The sequence below is a fragment of the Salmo salar genome, chromosome ssa26 (genome assembly GCF_905237065.1).
Source record: "Salmo salar chromosome ssa26, Ssal_v3.1, whole genome shotgun sequence".
Classification (NCBI taxonomy): Eukaryota; Metazoa; Chordata; class Actinopteri; order Salmoniformes; family Salmonidae; genus Salmo; species Salmo salar.
Window position 1 is genome coordinate 9,062,474 of NC_059467.1, and position 23,728 is coordinate 9,086,201.

General features: G+C 40.9%; 2 protein-coding genes and 1 long non-coding RNA gene across 3 annotated transcripts in view; 1 reads left to right on the top strand and 2 right to left on the bottom strand.

Annotated features, from left to right (window-relative positions):
- Window positions 1-1,158: 1,158 nt before the first annotated feature.
- LOC106587085 (transmembrane protein 138) lies at window positions 1,159-14,465 on the bottom strand. Its single transcript, XM_014175026.2, has 5 exons — window positions 12,784-14,465; window positions 5,054-5,716; window positions 4,499-4,670; window positions 2,216-2,291; window positions 1,159-1,855 (listed from the first exon to the last, which is right to left on the bottom strand). The coding sequence occupies exons 2-5, from the start codon at window positions 5,179-5,181 to the stop codon at window positions 1,737-1,739; spliced, it is 495 nt and encodes a 164-aa protein (XP_014030501.1). The 5' UTR covers window positions 5,182-5,716; window positions 12,784-14,465; the 3' UTR covers window positions 1,159-1,736.
- A 1,043-nt stretch (window positions 14,466-15,508) lies between these two features.
- On the bottom strand, window positions 15,509-16,740 carry LOC123730755 (uncharacterized). The gene is made up of 2 exons (XR_006762181.1): window positions 16,650-16,740; window positions 15,509-15,687 (listed from the first exon to the last, which is right to left on the bottom strand). It is a non-coding gene; the product is annotated as an uncharacterized lncRNA (long non-coding RNA).
- Window positions 16,712-23,728, top strand: part of LOC106587086 (CD151 antigen) — a 41,491-nt gene continuing 34,474 nt past the window's right edge. Inside the window, exon 1 of the mRNA XM_014175028.2 lies at window positions 16,712-16,986. The gene's annotated coding sequence lies outside the window, so the exon portion shown is untranslated. The remainder of the gene's footprint in view (window positions 16,987-23,728) is intronic.

A 23,728-nucleotide genomic window follows, 5' to 3' on the forward strand; every position in this document is an offset into this window, starting at 1 on the left:
CCTCTGTAATAGGACGTTTTTTCACATGAAATACTGTGTGTTGCAATGCTTTGCTCATCAGTGTTTTAAATTGACAACCTCAGCAGCAGAGAGCCAAGTGACTGATGAAGAGGACTAGAGATCTTTCAGAGCCATGGCATTGTTGCTCACGGTTGATCAAGCAAAATGCCCTTGTAAGAGACACTTAATCTACTTACTGTATCAATCAAAATCGATAATGGTCAAAATGGCAGGTATTCTAGTACTGTGTGTGTGTGCACACGCATGCGTTAGGTTAGCATAGGACTGACACCAGAGACGGTAGAGAAAGTGAGACAACTCCCCTCCTTCCTTTTTTTCGGGACGGGGCCTCTCTGGTCTACTTATTGCCCCTACCCCGCGGATAGGGTGCCACAGAAACAATCTATTTCTAGTAAGGGCGTATGGGGAGAGCGGGGAGGGGACCAGAAGTAGACCAGAGCCATTGGCCTCACGCGGGAAAGCATGCTGACACGAGAGAGGGAACGCCCACTTACACAGACAGGAACCTTGACTATTTTTTCCAATTGTAAACTGCCTGAGTAAGACATCTTGGTTTATCAACCATCATTGCTGACACCTTCATAAACAGAGGGCTTGCAGTGACATCACTGCTGTCAAAAACACTGGCCTGTGGGCTGTAGGCTAAAGACTCAATCCCTGACTAATCCCAGGTATAAGAATAGATCCCTGTCTGTGGCTCCATGAAAGCAAGCATGTGTATGGTGTATATTTACTGTCGAGCACTATTTATGGGGTGGGTTAGGAGAGATGTGGTGATAAATTGACTGACATCCAGTTTTACCTTCAGTAATATATAGACTCTGATGTAGGTCTTTAGTCCCATATTCGGAGAAATACTGTATCTGCACAGCATACATTCTGTTCACCCAAATAGTTTTTGGAGATTTTGCATGTGACTGTCTATCGGTTTGTCTTTTTCCATGTGTAAATCCAGTGGGTTTAGGTCAATGCATTGACTGCATAGGGTCATAACAAAGAGGTAATCTCATTCACAATGCCGAGAGCTTGTGACGTAAATTGATGTGTCACATAAATGTGTGCTTATGCTGAGTGCATGTGATATAGGATTAACATTGGAAGTATTTACTGAAAGGGATACTGAGCACAGACAGTGTGTATCAGTGTATGCACTGTCTGGGTTTTGTTTAATACATTTGTACAAAAAACAAGAAAAAAGTAAGCATTTTAAACACATGAAACATTATTGTTTTTCTTTCCAGTCATCTTCACAAAAGAAATCTGGCACACAAACTCTGAAATCATCCTACGAAACAACAAAGATAATAATTAAATTGATAGCTAAATGACAGACAAATGCAGTCACAAGGTTACAAAGTGTGAAAAAAATATATATAACTTGTTGTCAATGTCACATTAAACTATGAGTTCTCAAATTTTAGCATCACAGTCATCTTGGTATAACATTCTGTCCATTAATCAAGGCCCTAAACCAGTTTGCCTCTTACAGTACATCTGGCTTGCCCTGCAAAGTGGCTTGCTGTATCCAAGCAGAATCTCATTTTTCACCATTGTTAAAGTTGACCCATGTCTTCCCTCCATATCAGCCCATGCCTGTGCACTGTAGCGTCTATTTCAGCTCTGCACGTAGCAGTGTCTCTCTGTGTCCGGGGGAAATGGAGGGGCCAATTTTGGATCTGTCCATTCCAGTTTAATCTCCACACACTGCTCTTTGCTCACTGGCGGGCCCTGGCATTGGCAAAGGCGTCTCTGAGCCAAGGCGAGTCTTCATAGAGCCGAGGGTCACCCAGGTACTCTGTGGTGCGCTTGTAGAAGTAGTAGTACAACACGGACGCTGCACACAAACACACATCACCAATGAAATACTGAAGTAATTTGGTTTTGAAACAGAAAAGACAACAACTATAAATCCTCTTAACCAATTAGTAGATAAAGGGAATGAAAATCAGATCCATACGGCCCCTCAAGGGTCAACTTGGTACCTACCTACTACGCTATACAAATAAAGCGTGTGAGAGCTGTGTGTGTGTTGGTGCATGTGTGTATGACTGATGTAGTACTACACACCTTCAAAAAGTATTTACCATGTAGCACTGATCTCCACCTTATTTGATTTAATAAAAGGCACTCAAGATGGATTGCGTTTCAGGCCTAAAATGTTTCCTAAAATGTGTGTGACCAAAGACAACCTCACCTATTCTTTGGAAGACAAAAATCACTTGGAGACCATCAGTCCACACATAGCGGTTTGATTTTTGCCAGCGTAGATTCTGCAGAGATAGACACAACCCAATGCATCATTCAGTTTAAGGGATAGCATTCTTTCACTAAAACATATAAACCATAAATTGATAGTAAATGATAATACACATGTAATAAACAATTCTGATGCCTACGGAAAACTTGAAATTCCATATCCACAAAGTAAAATAACACACACACATATCAGGTTAGTGGCAAATGTAATTTCCCCCTGTGGATTAATAAAGTATACTCTCATCTTATTTGTGGCTAGGAGTGAATCCACTTATGACAAAAGCTCAGTCATAGTTGGTTGTCAGGGAGTTTCCTGAACGTCACAGCTCAGGCTAAATCCCCCAATTGCCTGTTAGAAAGATCAGTTCCTCTTCTCTCAAACCTCAAATTCACTGAATGTTGATCGCCAGGCTATGAACAGATCCTATACCTTCACACACGTGCACATTTCTATAATAACGAGAAATCACAACTATCCCCATGAAAATACACAAGACACACACACGCAGGCTCCACACATATATGCGCACATGCAGTATATACATGGACGTGCACGTGTCAGAAAGCGTGTAAGCTACATTATCTCTCTCACTCACACACACACACAAAGGAAGACCATTAAGATCGTCAAGGACTCTAGTCAACTGAGCCACAGACTGTTCACTCTGTTACCACCTGGCAAGCAGTATTGGAGCATCGGGTCACAGAACAACAGGCTCTGAGACAGCTACTACCAACAGCTAAACCTAGCTGTCTACCTGCACCTTAGAGACTATTTTCACCTCAGAGATGATCTGCACTTTAGAGATTATTTGCACTGACTACCCACACATCCAACCATTGCACAAAAACATACAAACACATTTATAAAACACACACACACACAAATGTCACATTTTTATTACATTTGAGTCACTTAGCAGATGCTCTTATCCAGAGTAACTTACAGTTAGTGATGTTGGGACAACCACATATGGTGGGACAATCACATATCTCAGTCATAGTAAATACATTTGTCCTCAATAAAGTAGCTAATCAAAGTCGGTACTAGTGGGGGGGGGGGTCAAGTACGAGTGTTACACCCACAGTCAATGCTGCTGTTCTATTAAATACTATTTATTCCACTGCTAGACCAAGTCCCTCACTGCCCACTTTATATTTGTAAATGCAGAGTAATAATGGACTGTTTTTACAATCTAATTTCCCCCCAACATCAGACATCCCTTAACTTCAGACTCTCTAGCGGTTGGAGGATTAAATCACCTTGAGCTCAACATTTAAATGGACTGGAAAATAACAGTATATTTTGTGACTAAAGACACCCTTCTAGCTAGCTGACCACTGATTTTCATTGCAGTTTAGGTAAGTTAAGTTTTGTGTATATATATATATACACACACATACACACACACACTTTGTGGGACACTCTGTATATTGTAAAATTCTACTGCACGACACACCACACATCATTTAATATCCAACTTTTTACCAAAGTTATTCATACTAATTTATATGTTATTATTAAACATAAGATTATCTGTAAAATAAATAATGAGACATTATTTGGTTACAATACTGAAGAAGATGTTGATGAAGAACCATTTTTAAGAGTCTACAGGAGGGCGCACCGGGCTACGGAATGATAAGTTGACAGGCAAGTCATTTTTTTTACTGGAAGGCTAGCCAACTATCTAGTAAACACCTCGGATATGAGGTTGCTGTCTCTTTTTGATCAAAATTAAAACGGATATATCTTGTAATTGAACAAAATAGTAAGGTGGACAATTACTGGGGACCATATGCTGATAATACGGGATATTTTTTGTTTGTTGCTAAAGCGCTTATCAAAAAGCTGACAGTAGCAGTATTTCCACTGAAATGTCAAACATGCTAATTGCTAACCTGTTAGCTAACATTTTTACAACACCAATAATCACAAAACATTGATGGCTTGACCACAAGATAACACTGTTGAAGGTAATATATTTCTTAAACGCTGTTGAATATGCCGATAATACGGGGTGTTACGCTATGCATACTACCTCTCTTGTTATTTTGACTTGACTCTTTTTGTTGTTAATATTGACTAATGAATGTACTGCATTGTTGAGGGAGCTAGCGCATAAGCATTTCGCTGCACCTTTCATACCTGCTGTAAACTGTGCATGTGACGAATAAATGTAGATTTTAATTGACACACATACATACACACACAGCGTACCATGATCCAGGAGTGTAGGGAGATGCTGAGAGTCAGGTAGAGGGCAGAGAGCAGCAGCAGGGCCCTGAAGCGCTCCAGCAGCAAGGACACCAGGCCCACCTGGAACACGTAGGTGTTGAACAGCATCAGCAGAATGATGATCAGGTTAAACAGGATGGCTATGTCCTGGATACTGATAGAGAGAGAGAGAGAGAGAGAGAGAAGCTTCCATTTAGTTAGTTACGTTAAACGAATGAAGACACACAATTGGACACACGCACACACTGTGCTGAGGGACCAGAGTTGAGAAACACTGCTTTTTACATTGTGTCAATCCCCTTTTTCTCCCACCCTTAAATAATTAATTTACATCAGGTCTACCCCCTGGCTCTCCCATCCTTCCCCGCGTCTTACATGAAGAGCACCAGCTGGACACACGCACACACTGTGCTGAGGGACCAGAGTTGAGAAACACTGCTTTTTACATTGTGTCAATCCCCTTTTTCTCCCACCCTTAAATAATTAATTTACATCAGAGTCTACCCCCTGGCTCTCCCATCCTTCCCCGCGTCTTACATGAAGAGCACCAGCTGGACGACGGGCGCCGCCCTCAGCAGCTCGCTGAAGGAGTTGACGAACAGGTCAAAGGTCAACAGGCTCAGCTGGATCAGCAGCACCAGGGAGTAGTTGTTGGTCTGCAGCATCTCCGGGCCGAAGGCTGGGCGCCCGGGCTGTGTGCGGCTCCAAGGAGGATCCAAGGTGGCGCACACTCACACACACGCAGACAGAGAAACATACACACTAACTATACAGACACAGGTGCACACATGCAGAGGTGCCAGCTGCCGGCTTGAGCTTCTGCACGGCAGCTTGATGTGTCCAATATATGTGTTCACGTAGGGCAGATGCAGGTGCAGTGCGTTTGTTGTTCCTAATTAAGGACTATTCCACTGACTGAGGAGCTCTGTGGCCTGCTATCGGCCAGAGACATTGGAAGAGCTCTCTGAAAATGCTATTGTTAGCTATCAGCATGTTGAAAGTGGAGAGGGTCCTCTTTCCAGCCCAAGAGAATAGTTCCAGCCCACAGTAAAATCGTAGTAGCACACAGTTCCTTATGGCATGGTGTTAGCTTTGAACATCTACAGGCAAAGGTGACAGTCGCTTTCCAATAGGGTGTTCTACCCGCATCACCTTTCTACTGGCTGTAAATCCATTCCACAGCTATATTCAACAGAGACTCTGAAGTAGAGAAAAACAGAGTGAGCAGAGAGTAAACAACATACAGTGGTAAAAATACATCTGTAATAACTTAAAGCAGAATCAAATGATCCAGGCGGAGTTTCTTTTTATAAGGAGAATGGAAATTGATCCTCCTTCCCAGATGTTTTTTTTGTGGAAATGGTGTGAGAGGGAGACATATGAGAGGGATTAATAGTCTTGGTTGACCCAACTTTGTTTTTACATATTGTAGTGTTACACAAGATCACTGGAGGGGAAAGACTGTTACGTAGACAGGCAGGCAGGCAGGAGGGCAAGCAGGCAAATGACAGGTCAGGACCTGGATGAAAAGTTGAATTTCACTGAGTGGAGAAATCTTCACTGTCTGAACTATTCCCCTTCTTAGTGACACTACCTGGTGCGTACGTCTGTTTCCCAAACATAAATACATGTACTGTACACACGCACGCACACAAAGGGTTACTCAAAATACTTGATATGACTCTGTTGCATGAACATCCAGTACAGTATCACTGAGTGGTCCAATACGCATCTTAATCAGTCTGTTTTTTAATTTCCCAAAATATGAATACCCTAAACTTGTCTAAATGTGACATGACATGTGTGGATGTAGAACTATAAGGCCATGTCTAGACTTGACAATTCATGCAGCTTTAGTATTCTGATCATAGCGTTCTGATCGCGTAATTCCCGAACGGGTCACGCATCTACACCTACATTTAAAATGTGTCTACCGTGTCCACAGTGTGTCTGGATTCCTATATTCAAATGCCAGTATGCATTCTACAAATGATTTGGCCCTATGCTCAAAATATTCCATGGCTGACAAGATACAAATAACAAGAACTGGCATCATATTTGGGTCTAAATGATGTTGTCTTTCCGTAGGTGTGTACAATACTTTAGGTGTGCCTGATTTGGCTTGCCCGGCACAATAGTACCCATGGGATAGTTCTAAAAACGCAAACCCTCCCCAGCCGACACGCCAATGACACCAGGTGAGCTAAACCAAGCGCAACTAAAGTAACTGAAAAAAAAAAAAAACAATTGACCCAGGTCTGACTGGCACTGTCTGTGTCCAAACCAAGATCACTTCTGAACAGGGTTGGTTTAGGCACTGTATACTGTAACTTAATTAGTTAAAAGTAAACTGTCCCACCTCGACACAATTAACAAGACCTGACCTTTGCACCTTGTAAAAGTCACTTGTCTGGTCTGAGTGGCACAATGGTAACCTCACCGCCACTGTCACCCGCTGGGAGTGTTTCATAAAGGGGACAGGATTGTGACTGGATAACCCTGTGTGTTATGCTGCCCTATGCCATGCTCACAGAAATAAGGCCCTGTCCAATACGGACACTTGGGACATAGACTTGAGGGATTAAACTATTCACTCGCTCAGTCATGTTGTAACCGGTAATTTCTGTAACCAGTCATGGCCATAGCCAGTCTTTGCCATAGCCAGTCATCGCCATGCAGTCTAGCGTATTTCCACCATAGGAACTGGAGTTATGGCCTTGAGTGTTGACTTTGACTTAAAGAGTGTTTAATGCCTAAATTGGATGCCCCAATGAAGGGGAGAAGTAGTTCAGAAGTGGGATCTTTCTTTAAGATAGACAATTAGGCAATTCTTATACCTTTCTCCTGAAGTGTGCACTCCTGCACTCTTCCCCACACATTCAAAATAATTGGATTGTTGTAGCTAGATTGGTTTTCCCCACTATATTTCTTACACTAGTTTCCTTTCAAATCCATTAACGGAAGTGATCAAGTGCTGAAGATCATTGGGACTCAGAGATGGTCTGCTTTATACTATAGCATGGCCTACTGGATTAAGACCATTGACCTACTGTAGCCTAGGCCACTCTAGCTGCAAGAGCAGAGAAGCCTATACATAACCATGACCCCATTAACCTATACATGTGTTTACCCTTTAACATCAACCCCTTCTGTTAGAAGGAGCAACATAACAATGATGTTGATGTTGACTTATGACCTCTTACTTTACATAGTCATGACATTCAGTACAATGATACCTACAGTACTGGTATTCAACTAGGATTTATGCTGTAGTCTTACATTCACTCTGCCTGGGAATCAAGGCTTCAAGTGTTGTGGCCTCCAAGTGTAAAAATAATGACCAAACCAGGCTATTATGTGGTCTGAGTCCTATCCATCACAGATTGACAGCTTGGCATGAGTTGTGATTTAAAATTGGTATGTTGGTGGCAGCGGTGGGATCAAGTAGTGCGGTGGATTTTTGGAGCTAAAAAGTACCAGCATATTCACAAACCATACTTAACAAAAATATAAATACAACATGTAAAGTGTTGGTCCCATGTTGCATGATCTGAAATTAAAGATCATAGACATTTTCCATACGCACAAAAAACGTATTTCTCTCAGATGTTGTGCACAAATTTGTTTACATCCCTGTGAGTGAGCATTTCTCCTTTGCCAAGATAATCCATCCACCTGAGGTGTGGCATATCAAGAAGCTGATTAAACAGCAATATCATTACACAGGTGCACCTTGTGCTGGGGAAAATAAAAGGCCACTTTAGAATGTGCAGTTTTGTCATACAACCCAATGTCACAGATGTCTCACGTTTTGAGGGAGCGTGCAATTGGCATGCTGACTGCAGGAATGTCCACCAGAGCTGTTGCCAGATAATTGTATGTTAATTTCTCCATCATAAGCTGCCTCCAATGTCGTTAGAGAACTGCCAGATTAGAGAATCTGGCAGTACGCCCAACCTGCCTCACAGTCGCAGACCACGTGTATGGCATCGTGTGGTCGAGTGATTTGCTGATGTCAACGTTGTGAACAGATTGTCCTCCATGGAGGCGGTGGGGTTATGGTATGGGCAGGCATAAGGTACGGACAATGAACACAATTGTATTTTATCGACAGCAATTTGAATGCACAGAGAATCCACAGCCATCACCTCATCTTTCAGCATGATAAAGCACACCCCATGTTGCAAGGACCTGTACCCAATTCCTGGAAGCTGAAATGTCCCAGTTCTTCCATGGCCTACATACTCACCAGACATGTCACCCATTGAGCATACAGTGCATTCGGAAAGTATTCAGACCCCTTGACTTTTTCCACAGCTATTTTCAGGTCTCTCCAGAGATGTTAGATCGGGTTCAAGTTAGGGTTCTGGCTGGGCCACTCAAGGACATTCAGAGACTTGTCCTGAAGTCACTCCTGCGTTGTCTTGGTTGTGTGCTTAGGGTCATTGTCCTATTGGAAGGTGAACCTTCGCCCCAGTCTGAGGTCCTGAGCGCTCTGGGGCAGGTTTTCATCAAGGATCTCTGTACTTTGCTCCGTTCATCTTTCCCTCGATCCTGACTAGTCTCCCAGCCCCTGCTGCTGAAAAACATCCCCACAGCATGATGCTGCCACCCCCATGCTTCACCGAAGGGATGGTGCTAGGTTTCCTCCAGACGTGACGCTTGGCATTCAGGCCAAAGAGTTCAATCTTGGTTTCATCAGACCAGAGAATCTTGTTTCTCATGGTCTGAGAGTCCTTTAGGTGCCTTTTGGCAAACTCCAAGCGGGCTGTCATGTGGCTTTTACTGAGGAGTGGCTTCCGTCTGGCAACTCTATCATAAAGGCCTGATTGGTGGAGTGCTGCAGAGATGGTTGTCCTTCTGGAAGGTTCTCCCATCTCCACAGAGGAACTCTAGAGCTCTGTCAGAGTGACCATTGGGTTCTTGATCACCTCCCTGACCAAGGCCCTTCTTCCCTGATTGCTCAGTTTGGCCAGCCGGCCAGCTCTAGGAAGAGTCTTGGTGATTCCAAACTTCTTCCATTTAAAAATGATGGAGGCTACTGTGTTCTTGGGGACCTACAATGCTGCAGACATTTTTTGGTACCCTTCCCCAGATCTGTGCCTCGACACAATCCTGTCTCGGATCACTACGGACAATTCCTTCGACCTCATGGCTTGGTTTTTACTCTGACATACACTGTCAACTGTGGGACCTTATATAGACAGGTGTGTGCCTTTCCAAATCATGTGCAATCAATTGAGACTCCAATCAAGTTCTAGAACATCTCAAGGATAATCAATGGAAACAGAATGCACCGGAACTCAATTTCAAGTCTCATAGCAAAGGGTCTGAATGCTTATGTAAATAAGATGTTTTTTTTATACATTCGCAAAAATTCTAAAAACCTGTTTTAGAAAAAAGGGAAGGGGTCTGAATACTTTCTGAATGCACTGTATTTGGGATGCTCTCGATCGACATGTATGACAGTTCTAGTTCCCGCCAATTTCCAGCAACTTTGCACAGCCATTGAAGAGGAGTGGGGGAACATTCCACAGGCCACAATCAACAGCCTGATCAACTGTATGCGAAAGGGATGTGTCGCGCTGCATGAGGCAAATGGTGGTCACACCAGATACTGACTGGTTTTGTAATCCATGCCCCCTAAGGTATCTGTGACCAAAAGATGTATATCTGTATTCCCAGTCATGTGACATTCATAGATTGAGGCCTAATTTATTTATTTCAATTGACTGATTTCCTTATATGAACTGTAACTCAGTAAAATCTTTGAAATTGTTGCATGTAGCGTTTATATTTTTTGTTCAGTAGAATAAGCCATTTCAGCATGGTATACCATGTCTATGACTTCACTCTACAATTGTCACGAAGGCTTCATGACCACTAACCCTATCGCTTCGATCAGGTGACAGCGTCATTGCATCAATGCTGCGTGAAATAAGTCTTTTTTTTGTAATCCAACATTTTTACTGGATATGTATGCAACAAAAGTTCGACATTCACCTTTGCAACTATTTCTGTCAAGTCTATGCATATAATTTGATGCGTATGTTGGAAATATCCAGCGTATGCACCACACAGAACACAGACCTCTGCAATGCAATGCTGCAAGAGCAAACACAGCGTTCCATTGGAAATAAATGTACTTCTGCTGTACCAAAACGCAATGACGCTGTCGGTCTGATCAAGGCGTATCTGTTTGTCTGTCAATTAGTCAACATCGGCCCTGCCCGTGTTTTGCGCAGTGAAGTAACATGCCTGGAATTTAACCTTTATTTATAGATTTTCATCAAACTGTCCTCTATTCTTTTCAGACAATTTCTTTCATTTTGTGGTGTAATTCTCATTTCTGGATAAGGCTTAAAATTCAGGATAAAATGTTGCTATGTCACATGATTGCGCAAAACACAGGGCCCTAGTCATATTATCATTGACCAGTCAAAGGCTGTGTTTACACAAGCAGCCCAATTCTGATATTTTTCCCAATTAGTGCCAAAATATCTAATCTGATGGGTCAAAAGACCAATTAAGTAGCAAAAGATCACAATTAGGCTGCCTGTGTAAACACAGGCTAACTGGTCTTTTTACCAAACACAGATCTTTTCCAGAGATGATCGGATTCTTCAAAAGAGTAGTGAATAAAATATCAGAATTGGGCTGCTTGTATAAACGCAGAAATGTCTGTTTGTTGAGTAGACAGGCACAGTGTCCACTGTCTCATTGACTGATACAATAAACCAATTATGGAGTGTTGTAGCTATTGCAGCTTGTGACAAAGCCAGGTAGACTACTATAGTCATTACACTTGTTGTGATGGCATTCTGTGAGGCTGGCTCACTGTCCCAACAAGCTTCCTTGTGACTCCACATGGACTCTAATGACCTGAGAAGCAAGTGACATATTTATAGCCTCACACTGCGGCAGGTGTGAGGTGGATTAGGACTAGTTTCACACACTGAAGACTCTAGGCCAAGCCTTGCTGGGCAGATGCACAAACTGTCGCTATAGTTGTATCCTAGTAAACTTACTCACAGAAGCACTTGAACAGTGACATAGCCTAAATTCCAATAAACTGTGCCCAATAATAACAATAATAGGCTACACTTTGTATCATCATTAGAATTTGATACACAGAAAATTTGTCATAAGACAAAGATTGTAATTACATTTTCTATGTATTGTTTTAAATGTATTTTCCCAGCTGATTGGAAAATGAATGATTAGAATGTCACATAGCATTCAAACACTTGACTGTAAGCAGGGAGCCAAAAGCTGCTGGTTACAAGCCATGTAAGGTTTACTATTGTCATTGTGCTGTTAAATTATGTATATGTATACTGAACAAAAATATAAATGCAACAATTTCAAAGATTTAATGAGTTACATTTCATATAAGCAAATAAATCACCAGAAAAATGTATTAAGCCCTAATCTATGGATTTCACATGACGAGGTAGGGGTGCAGCCATGGGTGGGCATAGGCCCACCGACTGGGGAACCAGGCCCAGCCAATCAGAATTAGTTTTCCCCCCCGAGACAATCCCGCAGGTGAAGAAGCCGGATATGTAGGTCCTGGGCTGGCATGGTAACACGTGGTCTGTAGTTGTGAGGCAGGTTGGACGTACTGCCAGATTCTCTAAAATGATGTCAGAGGCAGTTTATGGTGGTGAAATTAACATTCAATTATCTGGCAACAGCTCTGATGGACATTCCTGCATTCAGCATGCCAATTGCACGCTCCCTCAAAACTTGAGACATTTGGGGCATTGTGCTGAGTGACAAAGCGGCACATTTTAAAAGTGGCCTTTTATTGCCCCAGCACAAGGTGCACCTGTGTAATGATATTGCTGTTTAATCAGCTTCTTGATATGCCACACCTGTCAAGTGGATGGATTATCTTGGCAAAGGAGAAATGCTCACTAACAGGGATGTAATCAAATTTGTGCCAACATTTCTGAGAAATAAGCTTCTTGTGAATATTGAAAATGTCTTGGATTTTTTTATTTCAGCTCATGGGACAAACACTTTACATGTTGCGTTTATATTTTTGTTCAGTGTAGTATATTTTAGTTAGTTAGGCCTACAACCTTATATTGACATTGTACCCGCTACTCCCGTGTTTTCAAAGCCTTCGATTGTTATGGCGATAATCTCTTTAAGAAGCAACATGACAGCTTGTTGTCTACACAAAGTGGTGAGCTGTAGCGTCAAGTAAAATTGAGGATATCCTGAAAACCACAATATTGAAATTAAAATATAGCTAGTACCTGAAATGTCCCTTTTTGAGATGATTTTTCTATCTGGCGTCTACCCGCGCGTACTTCTCTCCAAATCATGCACGCTCTCTTGACCATCCACAACACAGCAGTACACAGACCATTGGCACATACCCAACCTGCCCGTCTCCCATGGTGACAGGGTTTTTCCGCGCTACATCCCTAATAGAAGGGCGTAATTTTGTACAATGGAACAGGCCTCCGCAGTCTTTTCTATTGCAAACAAATTGCGCTCCAAATGTAATAGGCAAACACCGGAGAAGACCCTACTTCAACGATCCTTCTGCACTGCAATATGAACAACTTGGCTATTATCATTTAATAGATCAAAATTAAAGTAAGATCAACAAAAGGGTATCTTCATGGGGGTTTTAAATGTGATCTGGTATTTCAAGCTGTTTGCAAATATCTAAAACTTCATATCCTTACATTTTAAATGATGCTGACTGTAACTTTGCCTTTAGCCGGCTATATACAAGATTACGGTAATGTCTTACATGAAACCAACCCAAAGGTGAACCATTGCCATCTAGTGGCAATACAACGTTTAGACTTGACTATGATTAGGCTTCGCTCAGTACATTTAGCATTTAATAAGGATACTCAATTGTGCTTAAAAAACATTGATGCACATAGGAAATATGTTATCCCATTTCAAGTCAGTCTAATTTTACAATACAACAGTCAATATATCTCTTTTGAAATTAAATGAACATAAAGCATAATAGTATGATATGGGATGTCAGCCTAATGAAAATAATTATGTCAATCCCAATAATTATGAAGATGCCATGATACTCAAATGTTGGCTACCGTTAACCCCTTGTATCCTTTTCTTTGTATGGTTAGGTGCATATGCTTTTATGATTGACAAACATATTTTGTGTTTGCCTGCTTACTTTTAGTATATCATACTCTGTTACCTTTTCTTTGAAAGATCATGAATCAGTAGCAATTAATTTCCATGTAAAATGACCCATGAGCACCAACATGTGAAGTTCATAGGAGCATGTCAAATGTGTGTGTCAAATGAAAGCTAAGAGTCTATATAATTAATAAATTAAGGCATATACATTTGTCAACCATTTTCCATCCTAAACATCTGGAATAAGCTAAGGCTTTGATTTCTGGTCAAACAGATGGAAAACAGGTCTTAGAAAACATGTACCAGAAAAAGTGTACACATCCAACAAGTAAAGACCCCTACCAACTAATATCAACACTTATATTTAGTGTTGGATACATTTTTCTGCCTACTATAAGTTTAAGAAACATTGCCTTGTGCCTTGGAATTCCGTTACCAAAAACCCATGTCTTTAGGATATGTTTAAATTTCTCTCCCTCATGATGAAGGAGGATAATAAAAGTTCAAAACTGTAACTAGGTGACTCAGGAACATTCACTATCTTCTTGGTAAGCAACTCGTGTAGATTTGACCTTGTGTTTTAGGTTATTGTCCTGCTGAAAGGTGAATTCATCTCTCAGTGTCTGATGGAAAGCCAACTGAACCAGGTTTTCCTCTAGGATTTTGCCTGTGATTAGATCCATTACGTTAATTTTATATCCTGAAAAACTCCCCAGTCCTTAACAATTGCAAGCATACCCATAATGATCACCGACAACGATGACACAGCTTATAGGGAGGTCAGAGACCTGACCATGCGGTGCAAGGACAACAACCTCTCCATCAATGTGATCAAGACAAAGGAGATGATTGTGGACTACAGGAAAAAGAGGACTGAGCTCGCCCCCATTCTCATCAACGGGGCTGTTGTGGAGCAGGTTGAGAGCTTCAAGTTCCTTGGCGTCTACATCACCAACAAACTATCAAGGTCCAAACACACCAAGACAGTCGTGAAGAGGGCACGACAAAGCCTATTCCCCCTCAGGAGAGTGAAAATAATTTGTCTTGGGTCCTCAGATCCTCAAAAAGTTATACAGCTGCACCATCGAGTCCATCTTGACTGGTTGCATCACTGCCTGGTATGGCAACTGCTCGGCCTCCAACCGAAAGGCACTACAGAGGGTAGTGCATACGGCCCAGTACATCACCGGGGCCAAGCTTCCTGCCATTCAGGACCTCTATACCAGGCGGTGTCAGAGGAAGGCCCTAAAAATCGTCAAAGACTCCATCCACCCTAGTCATAGCTGGTTCTCTCTGCTACCGCATAGCAAGCGGTACCGGAGTGCCAAGTCTAGGTCCAAAAGGCTTCTAAACAGCTTCTACCCCCAAGCCATAAGATTCCTGAACAGCTAATCAAATGGCGACCCAGACTATTTGCACCCCACCCCACCCCCCCACCGCAACCTCCCACTACACTGCTGCTACTCTCTGTTATTATCTCTGCATAGCCACTTTGACAACCCTATCTGCATGTACATAATTATCTCAAATACCTCGACACCGGTGCCCCCGCACATTGACTCATTGACTCTGTACCAGTACCCCCTGTATATAGCCCCGCTATTGTTATTTACTGCTTATCTCTTACTTTTTTAAACATTGTTTTTGTAGGTATTTTATTAAAACTGCATCATTGGTTAAGGGCTTGTAAGTAAGCATTTCACTGTAAGGTCTACACCTGTTGTATTCAGTGCATGTGACAAATGACATTTGATTTGATTTGCATCACTGGTCATCTCACGGCCGGGTTTCCCTTTGTAATCCGTTATTGTCTGCAAGCTCTGCTACATACGACGACCGTCGGAGCCGGTGTAGTAGGATTCCACCTTCCTCCTATATTGTCCTTTTGCATGTTTGATGTTGGCGGTCATAGTGGGCCTTGTTGTATGCGTCCATGTCTGTGTCCCATTTCTTGTAAACAGTAGCTCTAGCGTTTAACTCAGCGTGGATATTGATGTGAAGGGAGGAGGAGGTAGGGCCTTATATGGATTCTGTTGGTAGAATAAAAGTGGTCTTGAGTTTTAGCGCCCCTAGTGGAGCAGGAGACATTGTTAAAAGTGAGGTAGAACAGTTTTAAGACTCCCCGCATTAAAGTCTCAGCCCACCAGAAACGCTGCTTCTGGGTGAGCCATTTCTTGGTTGTTCATGGCCCCACATAGTTTGTTGAGTGTCAAAGTGGTGTTGGCTTGTGGAGGGATGTTTTGATTTAACTAGGAAAGTCAGTTATGAACAAATTCTTATTTACAATTACGGCCTACCTCTGCCAAACCCGGGTGACGCTGGGGCAATTGTGTGCCGCCCTATGGGACTCCCAATCACGGCCGTATGTGACTTTGATGTGCAAACTTGTGAAACATAGATATCTATAATTGGTTCAGATTTGGTCCGAACCAGACCAACCAAAATGTGGTCATATTTGGGGGCAGAGCTCATTAAAATAATAGCCAGTGTGTAGAATAATACCCAAGTATGCAAAGCAGGATATTGCATATTTATACTTTTGTTTAGCTATTTAGGATACACCTCCATTAAGAGAATGGTATTCATAATGATGCATTTCTGGGTACAAATCAGGGACCCATGATGAAATTCAGTTTCCGCAATTCTGTTACCTGGTGTAAATCCACTTTACTAACTGTAGTTAAATAAGCAAAATTGAGTCAATGTGTCATGTCATGGCCAGCTGACACCCCATTATTTCTGCAGACATCCTTGAATCTTAATTCAGAGCAGATAATAAACAACATTTTCAGAAAACGTGGACACAGAAAATGCAGGGAGATTTTATTTTAACTCTGTAAACAAACCTTGCATCTACACAGTTCTTTCAGTAAATGTGTTACGAAACAATTCCAGTGTAAATTATTAAAAGTAGTCCTTGTGCATAGGGTTGTAGCCTATGGTTTGTTAAACTTTGTTAAACTTTGAAACATACAGTTTTAGTTTGACATACCTTCAAGTGAAAAATCTGACTCAGCGCAAATCCGTGTCCATGGAATTGAACAGCAGCAACCAGGAACAGAACTGTTCTATTGCGCCAGAGGGTAGAAAAAAAATCAAAGTGATTGGGTGGAGTCGACACGACCTACATACTGTACAGTCATAGACCCCAGTGGACTAACTACTCATTAGTTTAGCATTTTGCGCTTCCCCCTCTCTGGTTTGGACTATTGAAGGAATCCCTGAAAAATAGAGTTCGGGATGAAAACGACCAAAAACTAGTTTTACACATCTATATCTATTATTTTGGATACATCAACGCCTTGCTACTTGTAACAACACAGCCGCAGGTAGGTAGCTTGTTACTTTGTAGCTAACACATTAGCGTGTTCGACAGCAAACGTTACAATTCACAGAAACGTTTTGGATTCTAAGGCAACATATTTCATGATTTATTGTTTTAGTGATACCAAGTAGGGTTAACATGTCAATTTGAACGTTTTACTGCGGGGAAATGATTGTTGTCTAGTTAGCATGTAGGCTATGTTAGCTCACAGGAACACAGCAATTCTATTTTCTTTGTGAATCGGAGATATGCAGCCAGCTGCTGAGATTAGGTATGCCAAATATTCTTTCGAATAGGGATACTGAACTAGATTTAGCCGCGGGACGATTTTTTTATTGAGCAGATGGTCAGGGGGCCGGAACATAATTACAAATAATTCGTAGACTGCAAATTGACCGCAAGAAGCCCTAACAGATATAATATTTGACTAAAACAAACATTTCAAATTTTTATGAAATGTGTATACGGTCACATACAGTGCCTTGCAAAAGTATTCAGACCCTTTGCAATTCTTTACATTTAATTGTGTTACAAAGTGGGATTCAAATATATAATAGTTTTTTCTTTGGGGGGGGGAGTAAATACACAATTCACAACTAAAATATAGTCATCGCATAAGTATTCAATCCCTTTGTTTAGGCAATCTTAAATTAGTTCTGGAGTTAAATGTGGTTGAACAAATCACAAGGTACATGGACTCTGTGTGAAATAATAGGGGTTGACATAATTTTTTTTAATGACAACCTCTTGCTCTGTCCCCCATACATACAACATCTGTAAGGTCCCTCAATCAATTATTGAATTTCAAGCACACATTAAACTACAAAGACCAGGGAGCTTTTTGAAAGCCTCATAAAGAAGGGCAGTGATTGGTAGATCGATAATAATAACAAATCAGACATGAAATATCTCTTTAAGCATGGTTCAGTTTTTAATTATGCTGTGGATTATATATTAAACCACCCAGGCACATCAAAGATACAGTCGTCCTTCTGAACTGAGCTGCAATCAGGAATGAAACTGGTATGGGTATGCTTGACATTGGCAAATACTGGGGGAGAGGAATTCACTTTTCATCAGGACAATAGCCTACAACACAAAGCCAAATCTACACAGGAGTTGCTTGCCAAGAAGACAGTGAATGTTCCTGAGTGGACAAGTTAGTTTTGACTTAAATCTGCTTGAAAATCAATCATATCAAGCTTTATGTATATAGCACATTTCAGACATGATTACAATGCAATGCGCTTGACAGGAAAAAACTATAAAAAAACATACAGAAATAACAGAGGATAAAAAAGAAAAGAATAACAATAAAAATTGAAACACTAAAAAAGATGAAGCTAAAAATATGTTTTAAGATCTCTTTTAAAAATGTCCAAAGTTTCAGCCCTCCTCAGGTTCTCTGGCAGACTATTTCAGAGGCAGGGTCCATAGCATCTAAAGGCTGCCTCACCATGCGTCTTGTGCCTAGGCTTTGGGATAGTTAAAAGGCCAGTGCCAGAGGACCTGAGGGACCTACTGAGTACATAACTTCAAAGCATGTCTGATATGTAATGGGGTGCACAATCATGGATTGATTTAAAAACCATTAGAAGAATCTTAAAATTAATTCAAAAACTCACAGGAAGCCAGTGCAAAGACTTGAAAACCGGTGTAATGTGTGCTCTCACTCGGGTCTTGTTCACTGCCCATGCTGCAGCATTCTGTATGTTTTTCAGTTGACCAATTTATTTCTTGGTTATACCAGACGTGAGAGCATTACAGTAGTCAAGCCTGTTTGTAATAAAAGCAATGATGAGTTTCTCTGTATCAGCCTGAGATAGAAATGGAGTCACCTTGACAATGTTCCTCATGTGGTAAAAAGCTATTTTGGTTACATTCCCAATGTGTGATTCAAAATTGAGTTCAGAATCTAAAATGACACCTAGGTTTTTTACCTGGTGTTTTATCTTTATTGCCTGTGAAGTAAAATGCGGCCAGTTTCTCTCTCTGTGCTTTGGCTCCAATATTAAGCACTTTGGTCTTGTCTTGATTTAGCTGAGGGAAGTTGTGAGCCATCTAAGTATTTAAATCACTAATATAGTCAAATGTATCTGTGGAGCTAAAATCCTCTGGTGACACAGAAATGTAAAGTTGTGTATCGTCTCTGTAGCAGTGAAAGTCAATGCCGTGCTTTCTGCTGCCAAGGGGTAACACATAAACCGAACAGTAAAATATAGCAAGACTTAAAAATATTGCTGTCTAGCCATGATCCCTAACATCTTGACAGAGATTGAAGTATTTTGAAAAGAATAATGGGCAAATATTGCACAATCCAGGTGTGCAATGCTCTTCTAGACTTACCCAAGAAGACTCACAACTGTAATCGATGCCAAAGGTGTTTCTAACATGTAGTGACTCAGGGAGCTGAATACTTATGCAACCACTATATTTTATTTTTTGAATTTCTATTAATAAAAAATAACAATGAAATGCATTTTAATCCCACTTTGTAACACAATGAAATATGAAGAAATCCAAGGGGTCTGAATATTTGGGGCTCGCGAGTGGCGCAGCGGTCTAAGGCACTGCATCTCGGTGCTAGAGGCGTCACGACAGACCTTGGTTAGATTCCAGGCTGTGTCACAACTGGCCGTGATTGGGAGTCCCACAGGGCGGGGCGAACAATTGGCCCAGCATCGTCCGGGTTAGGGTTTCGCCGGGGTAGGCCGTCATTGTAAATAATAATTTGTTCCTAGTTGACTTTGCCTAGTTAAATAAAAATGAATACTTTTGCAAGGCACAGTATATCTCTATTATGCGTGGGTAATACTTTGGAACAGATTTCCAAAATTAAAATCCATTGGAACTGATTTGCTGTATGAGAACTTGGGGGGCCAATTAAAATCACCTGCTGGTCCACCAGTTGGGGAACCCTGCTTTAGAACATTGTTTATATTCCAACTTATTTTTGTTAGTTCTTTATGTCATGTAGCCTAGTTCCAATGAGGTATTTCAATTGAATTCCCTACAACCCCATCAAAATACATTTGTTTGGAATTGTTGACAATCTATTGCACGCTACAATAAATATGGTGCCAGTCATTTGCAAAATACCCCCAAACTCATGCATTATTGTTTTTATTTATCATTAATCTAATTAATAATAGTTTGACTAAACACAGGCCTATAGCCAATATAAAAGTATACAAATGACAAAAGAAACCATGTTCCTTCAAGTCCTAAACAGGCCCTTAACTAAAATGGTTCAAAGCATTCAAATACTTTAATGATCTGTCATGCACAGGAGACAAGTCAGTGACTACTCATTGGTTATGAGCCTATTTCAGACAGGTGTGGTATGTCTGGAGTATGTCTGGTTGTCAGCGGTCTTGTATTGAGCGCTAGCTGATTCCATTAAGGTTTAAGGAAAAAGGTAATTTCAGTGTTCAAAATGTGAACATTTGCAAAGCTGTCATCAAGGCAAAGGCATAAATAAAGGTAAAAAAAGGGGGGGGCTACTTTGAAGAATCTCAAATAAAAAATGTATTTTGATTAGTTTAACACTTTTTTTGGTTACAATATGATTCCATATGTGTTATTTTATAGTTTTGATGTCTTCACTATTATTCTACAATGTAGAAAATAGTAAAAATAAAGAAACCCTTCAGGGGCGGTTCGGGGGGGGGGGGCAGTGCCCCTGAAGTGCCCCTGTGACAACAATTTTGGACCCCCTTGTGGCTCCCCTAAATGTGGTGTATGAAATACTTTTTACATAACACATTTTTGCTATTGTTCTTTTTTTACATCCGTTATTAGACAGTGGCAACGCAGAACACTAATGATTATGAACATGGTCTTTTGCCTGCTAATGCCTGCAATGCAGTGAAGAAAACGATATGACAACAATAACGTCTAATGTAACTGGCTCCTCTAACAGTACAACTGGCCCCAGCTTGGCCCCCCCAGTTGAAATGGTCTAGAACCGCCACTGAAACTCTTGAATGAGTAGGTGTGTCCAAACTTTTGACCGGTACTGTATGTTTTCAAAGAGTTGAACCCTGTGTATTGAAAGAGTCTTTATGATTTTGTATCTCAGATTTGGGATTTTAAGTTTGACCTCTTTAGTGCGTTGTGCTCCTCCTGTGCACATAGTTGTCTTTACTCAGCGGCTCCATTTATGTACATAATACAATGATGAGTTGCTGTCAAAGGTTTGTTTGAATTTAATTGACAGGGTCACACTAAAGGGGCCCACCCTAACAGATGGTGAACAGACACCGGGGACGTTCAGTCGACAGACCCCCACACAAATATAGGCCTACACACACTGTAAAACCATGAATGCTTGATGAAGTAACCTACATTGTCTACAAGTGGTGGACAAAAATGCAAACAAATGAGGGACAAGAAGATAACTATTGGACGACTGCTTATGCACTTTTGGGTGGGGGAATTTTCATATTGTTATCCTTCATTCATCCAGGTGATTCTGTTTTTACCTTTGTAATACAACAGTAGCGAGGGAGATTTGAAACTCTTAAGATAGACAAGTTGAACTAATTAACAAGAATAGCAGTACAGCAAATGTGAATGAGCTTTCAGTTAATTAATTTAACGTTGTGTGTGTTATGTTCTTTGTTTATCATGTTTTGATTTAAATCTAAGATTTTTTGATTAGTTGAATCAGCTGTTTTACTGGTTGGCAAGAACAAAAGCCTAAGTCCACATTGATCTGTGGATACGATTGGACCCTGTTATGAGGGCTGCTTTCATGATGAATAGTAATGATCAGTTTATTTGAATAACTTTAGAATATAATCACATTTTACATAAGAAATGTCAGTTTGTAAGTTTTGAACATTTGGAAATTAATTCAAATGGATTATTTAAGACTTGGGCTTATGTGGAACACCCATGGGTTTAAAGGGTACATGGGGTACCCATTATGCCCATTATGGACTTTTCACATATTTTAATAAAATATTTTTGTCTTATTAAATAAGGTTTTTCGTAAAGTCACAACTTCACATGAGAAATTAATCTTTCATCAAAATTAGAGCAGTATATGTTAGAAATATTTCAAATGTGTTTTTGGTTGGCTTAATAGGTGCACTTATACCCTACAGTATATTGTTCCAAACAATATGTAAAAAAAATCTAAATGGTTACTTTTGAGATATTAATAATAATAATTTTTATGTTGAATAAATCAATGTGAATTTTTTTCAGAATATAGACATACTCCATATTTTAGAGCACCCTATAAGGAGTATAATGACACCAATATGTTTTCTTAACCATGTATGGTTCACGGATCATATGGCCTTAAAGGAGGCCTGTATAGGTCAAAAAGATAATTTTCTCAATAATGGTTTGTGATACGAATGTACAGTGGCTTGTGAAAGTGTTCACTCCCTTGGCATTTTTCCTATTTTGTTGCCTTACAACCTGGAATTAAAATATATTTTTTGGGGGGGTTTGTATCATTTCATTTACACAACATACCTACCTACCACTTTGAAGATGAAAAATATTTTTTCTTGTGAAACAAACAAGAAATAATACAAAAAACAGAACTTGAGCATGCATAACTATTCACCTTTTGCAGCAATTACAGCTGCAAGTCTCTTGGGGTAGGGCCTAAAGCTTGGCACATCTAGCTACTGGGATTTTTGCAAAACTGCTCCAGCTCCTTCAAGTTGGATGGGTTCCGCTGGTGTACAGCAGTCCTTAAGTCATACCACAGATTCTCAATTGGATTGAGGTCTGGGCTTTGACTAGGCCATTCCAAGACATTTAAATGTTTCCTCTTAAACCACTCGTGTTGCTTTAGCAGTATGCTTAGAGTCATTGTCCTGCTGGAAGGTGAACCTCTGTCGCAGTCTCAAATATCTGGAAGACTGAAACAGGTTTCCCTCAAGAATTTCCCTGTATTTAGCGCCATCCATCATTTCTTAAATTCTGACCAATTTCCCAGTCCCTGCCAGTCCCCACCACCATGCTTCACTGGGGGTTGGTGTTCTCGGGTTGATGAGAGGTGTTGGGTTTGCGTCAGACATAGTGTTTTCCTTAACGGCCAAAAAGCTCAATTTTAGTCTCATCTGACCAGAGTACCTTCTTCCATATGCTTGGGGAGACTCCCACATGCCTTTAGGCGAACACCAAACGTGTTTTCTTATTTATTTCTTTAAGCAATGTCTTTTTTCTGGCCACTCTTCCGTAAAGCCCAGCTCTGTGGAGTGTAAGGCTTAAAGTGGTCCTATGGACAGATACTCCAATCTCCGCTGTGGAGCTTTGCAGCTCCTTCAGGGTTATCTTTAGTCTCTTTGTTGCCTCTCTGATTAATGCACTCCTTGCCTGGTCAGTGAGTTTTGGTGGGCGGCCCTCTCTTGGCAGGTTTGTTGTGGTGCCATATTCTTTCAATTTTTTCATAATGGATTTAATGGTGCTCCGTGGGATGTTCAAAGTTTCTGAGATTTTTTTATAACTCAACCCTGACCTGTTCTTCTCCACAACTTTGTCCCTGACCTGTTTGGAGAGCTCCTTGGTCTTCATGGTGCCGCTTGCTTGGTGGTGCCCCTTGCTTAGTGGTGTTGCAGACTCTGGGGCCTTTCAGAACAGCTGTGTATATACTGAGATCATGTGACACTTAGATTGCACACAGGCGGACTTTATTTAACTAATTATGTGACTTCTGAAGGTAATTGGTTGCACCAGATCTTATTTAGGGGCTTCATAGTAAAGGGGGTGAATACATATGC

Excerpts from the sequence above, each read along its gene's own strand:
- LOC106587085 (XM_014175026.2), bottom strand. The coding sequence starts at position 5,181 with ATGCTGCAGACCAACAACTACTCCCTGGTGCTGCTGATCCAGCTGAGC. Across the intron at positions 4,671-5,053 it reads GTCCAGCTGGTGCTCTTCAT|TATCCAGGACATAGCCATCC; the intron begins GTAAGACGCGGG and ends TCTCTCTATCAG. Across the intron at positions 1,856-2,215 it reads TTTTGTCTTCCAAAGAATAG|CGTCCGTGTTGTACTACTAC; the intron begins GTGAGGTTGTCT and ends GTTTGTGTGCAG.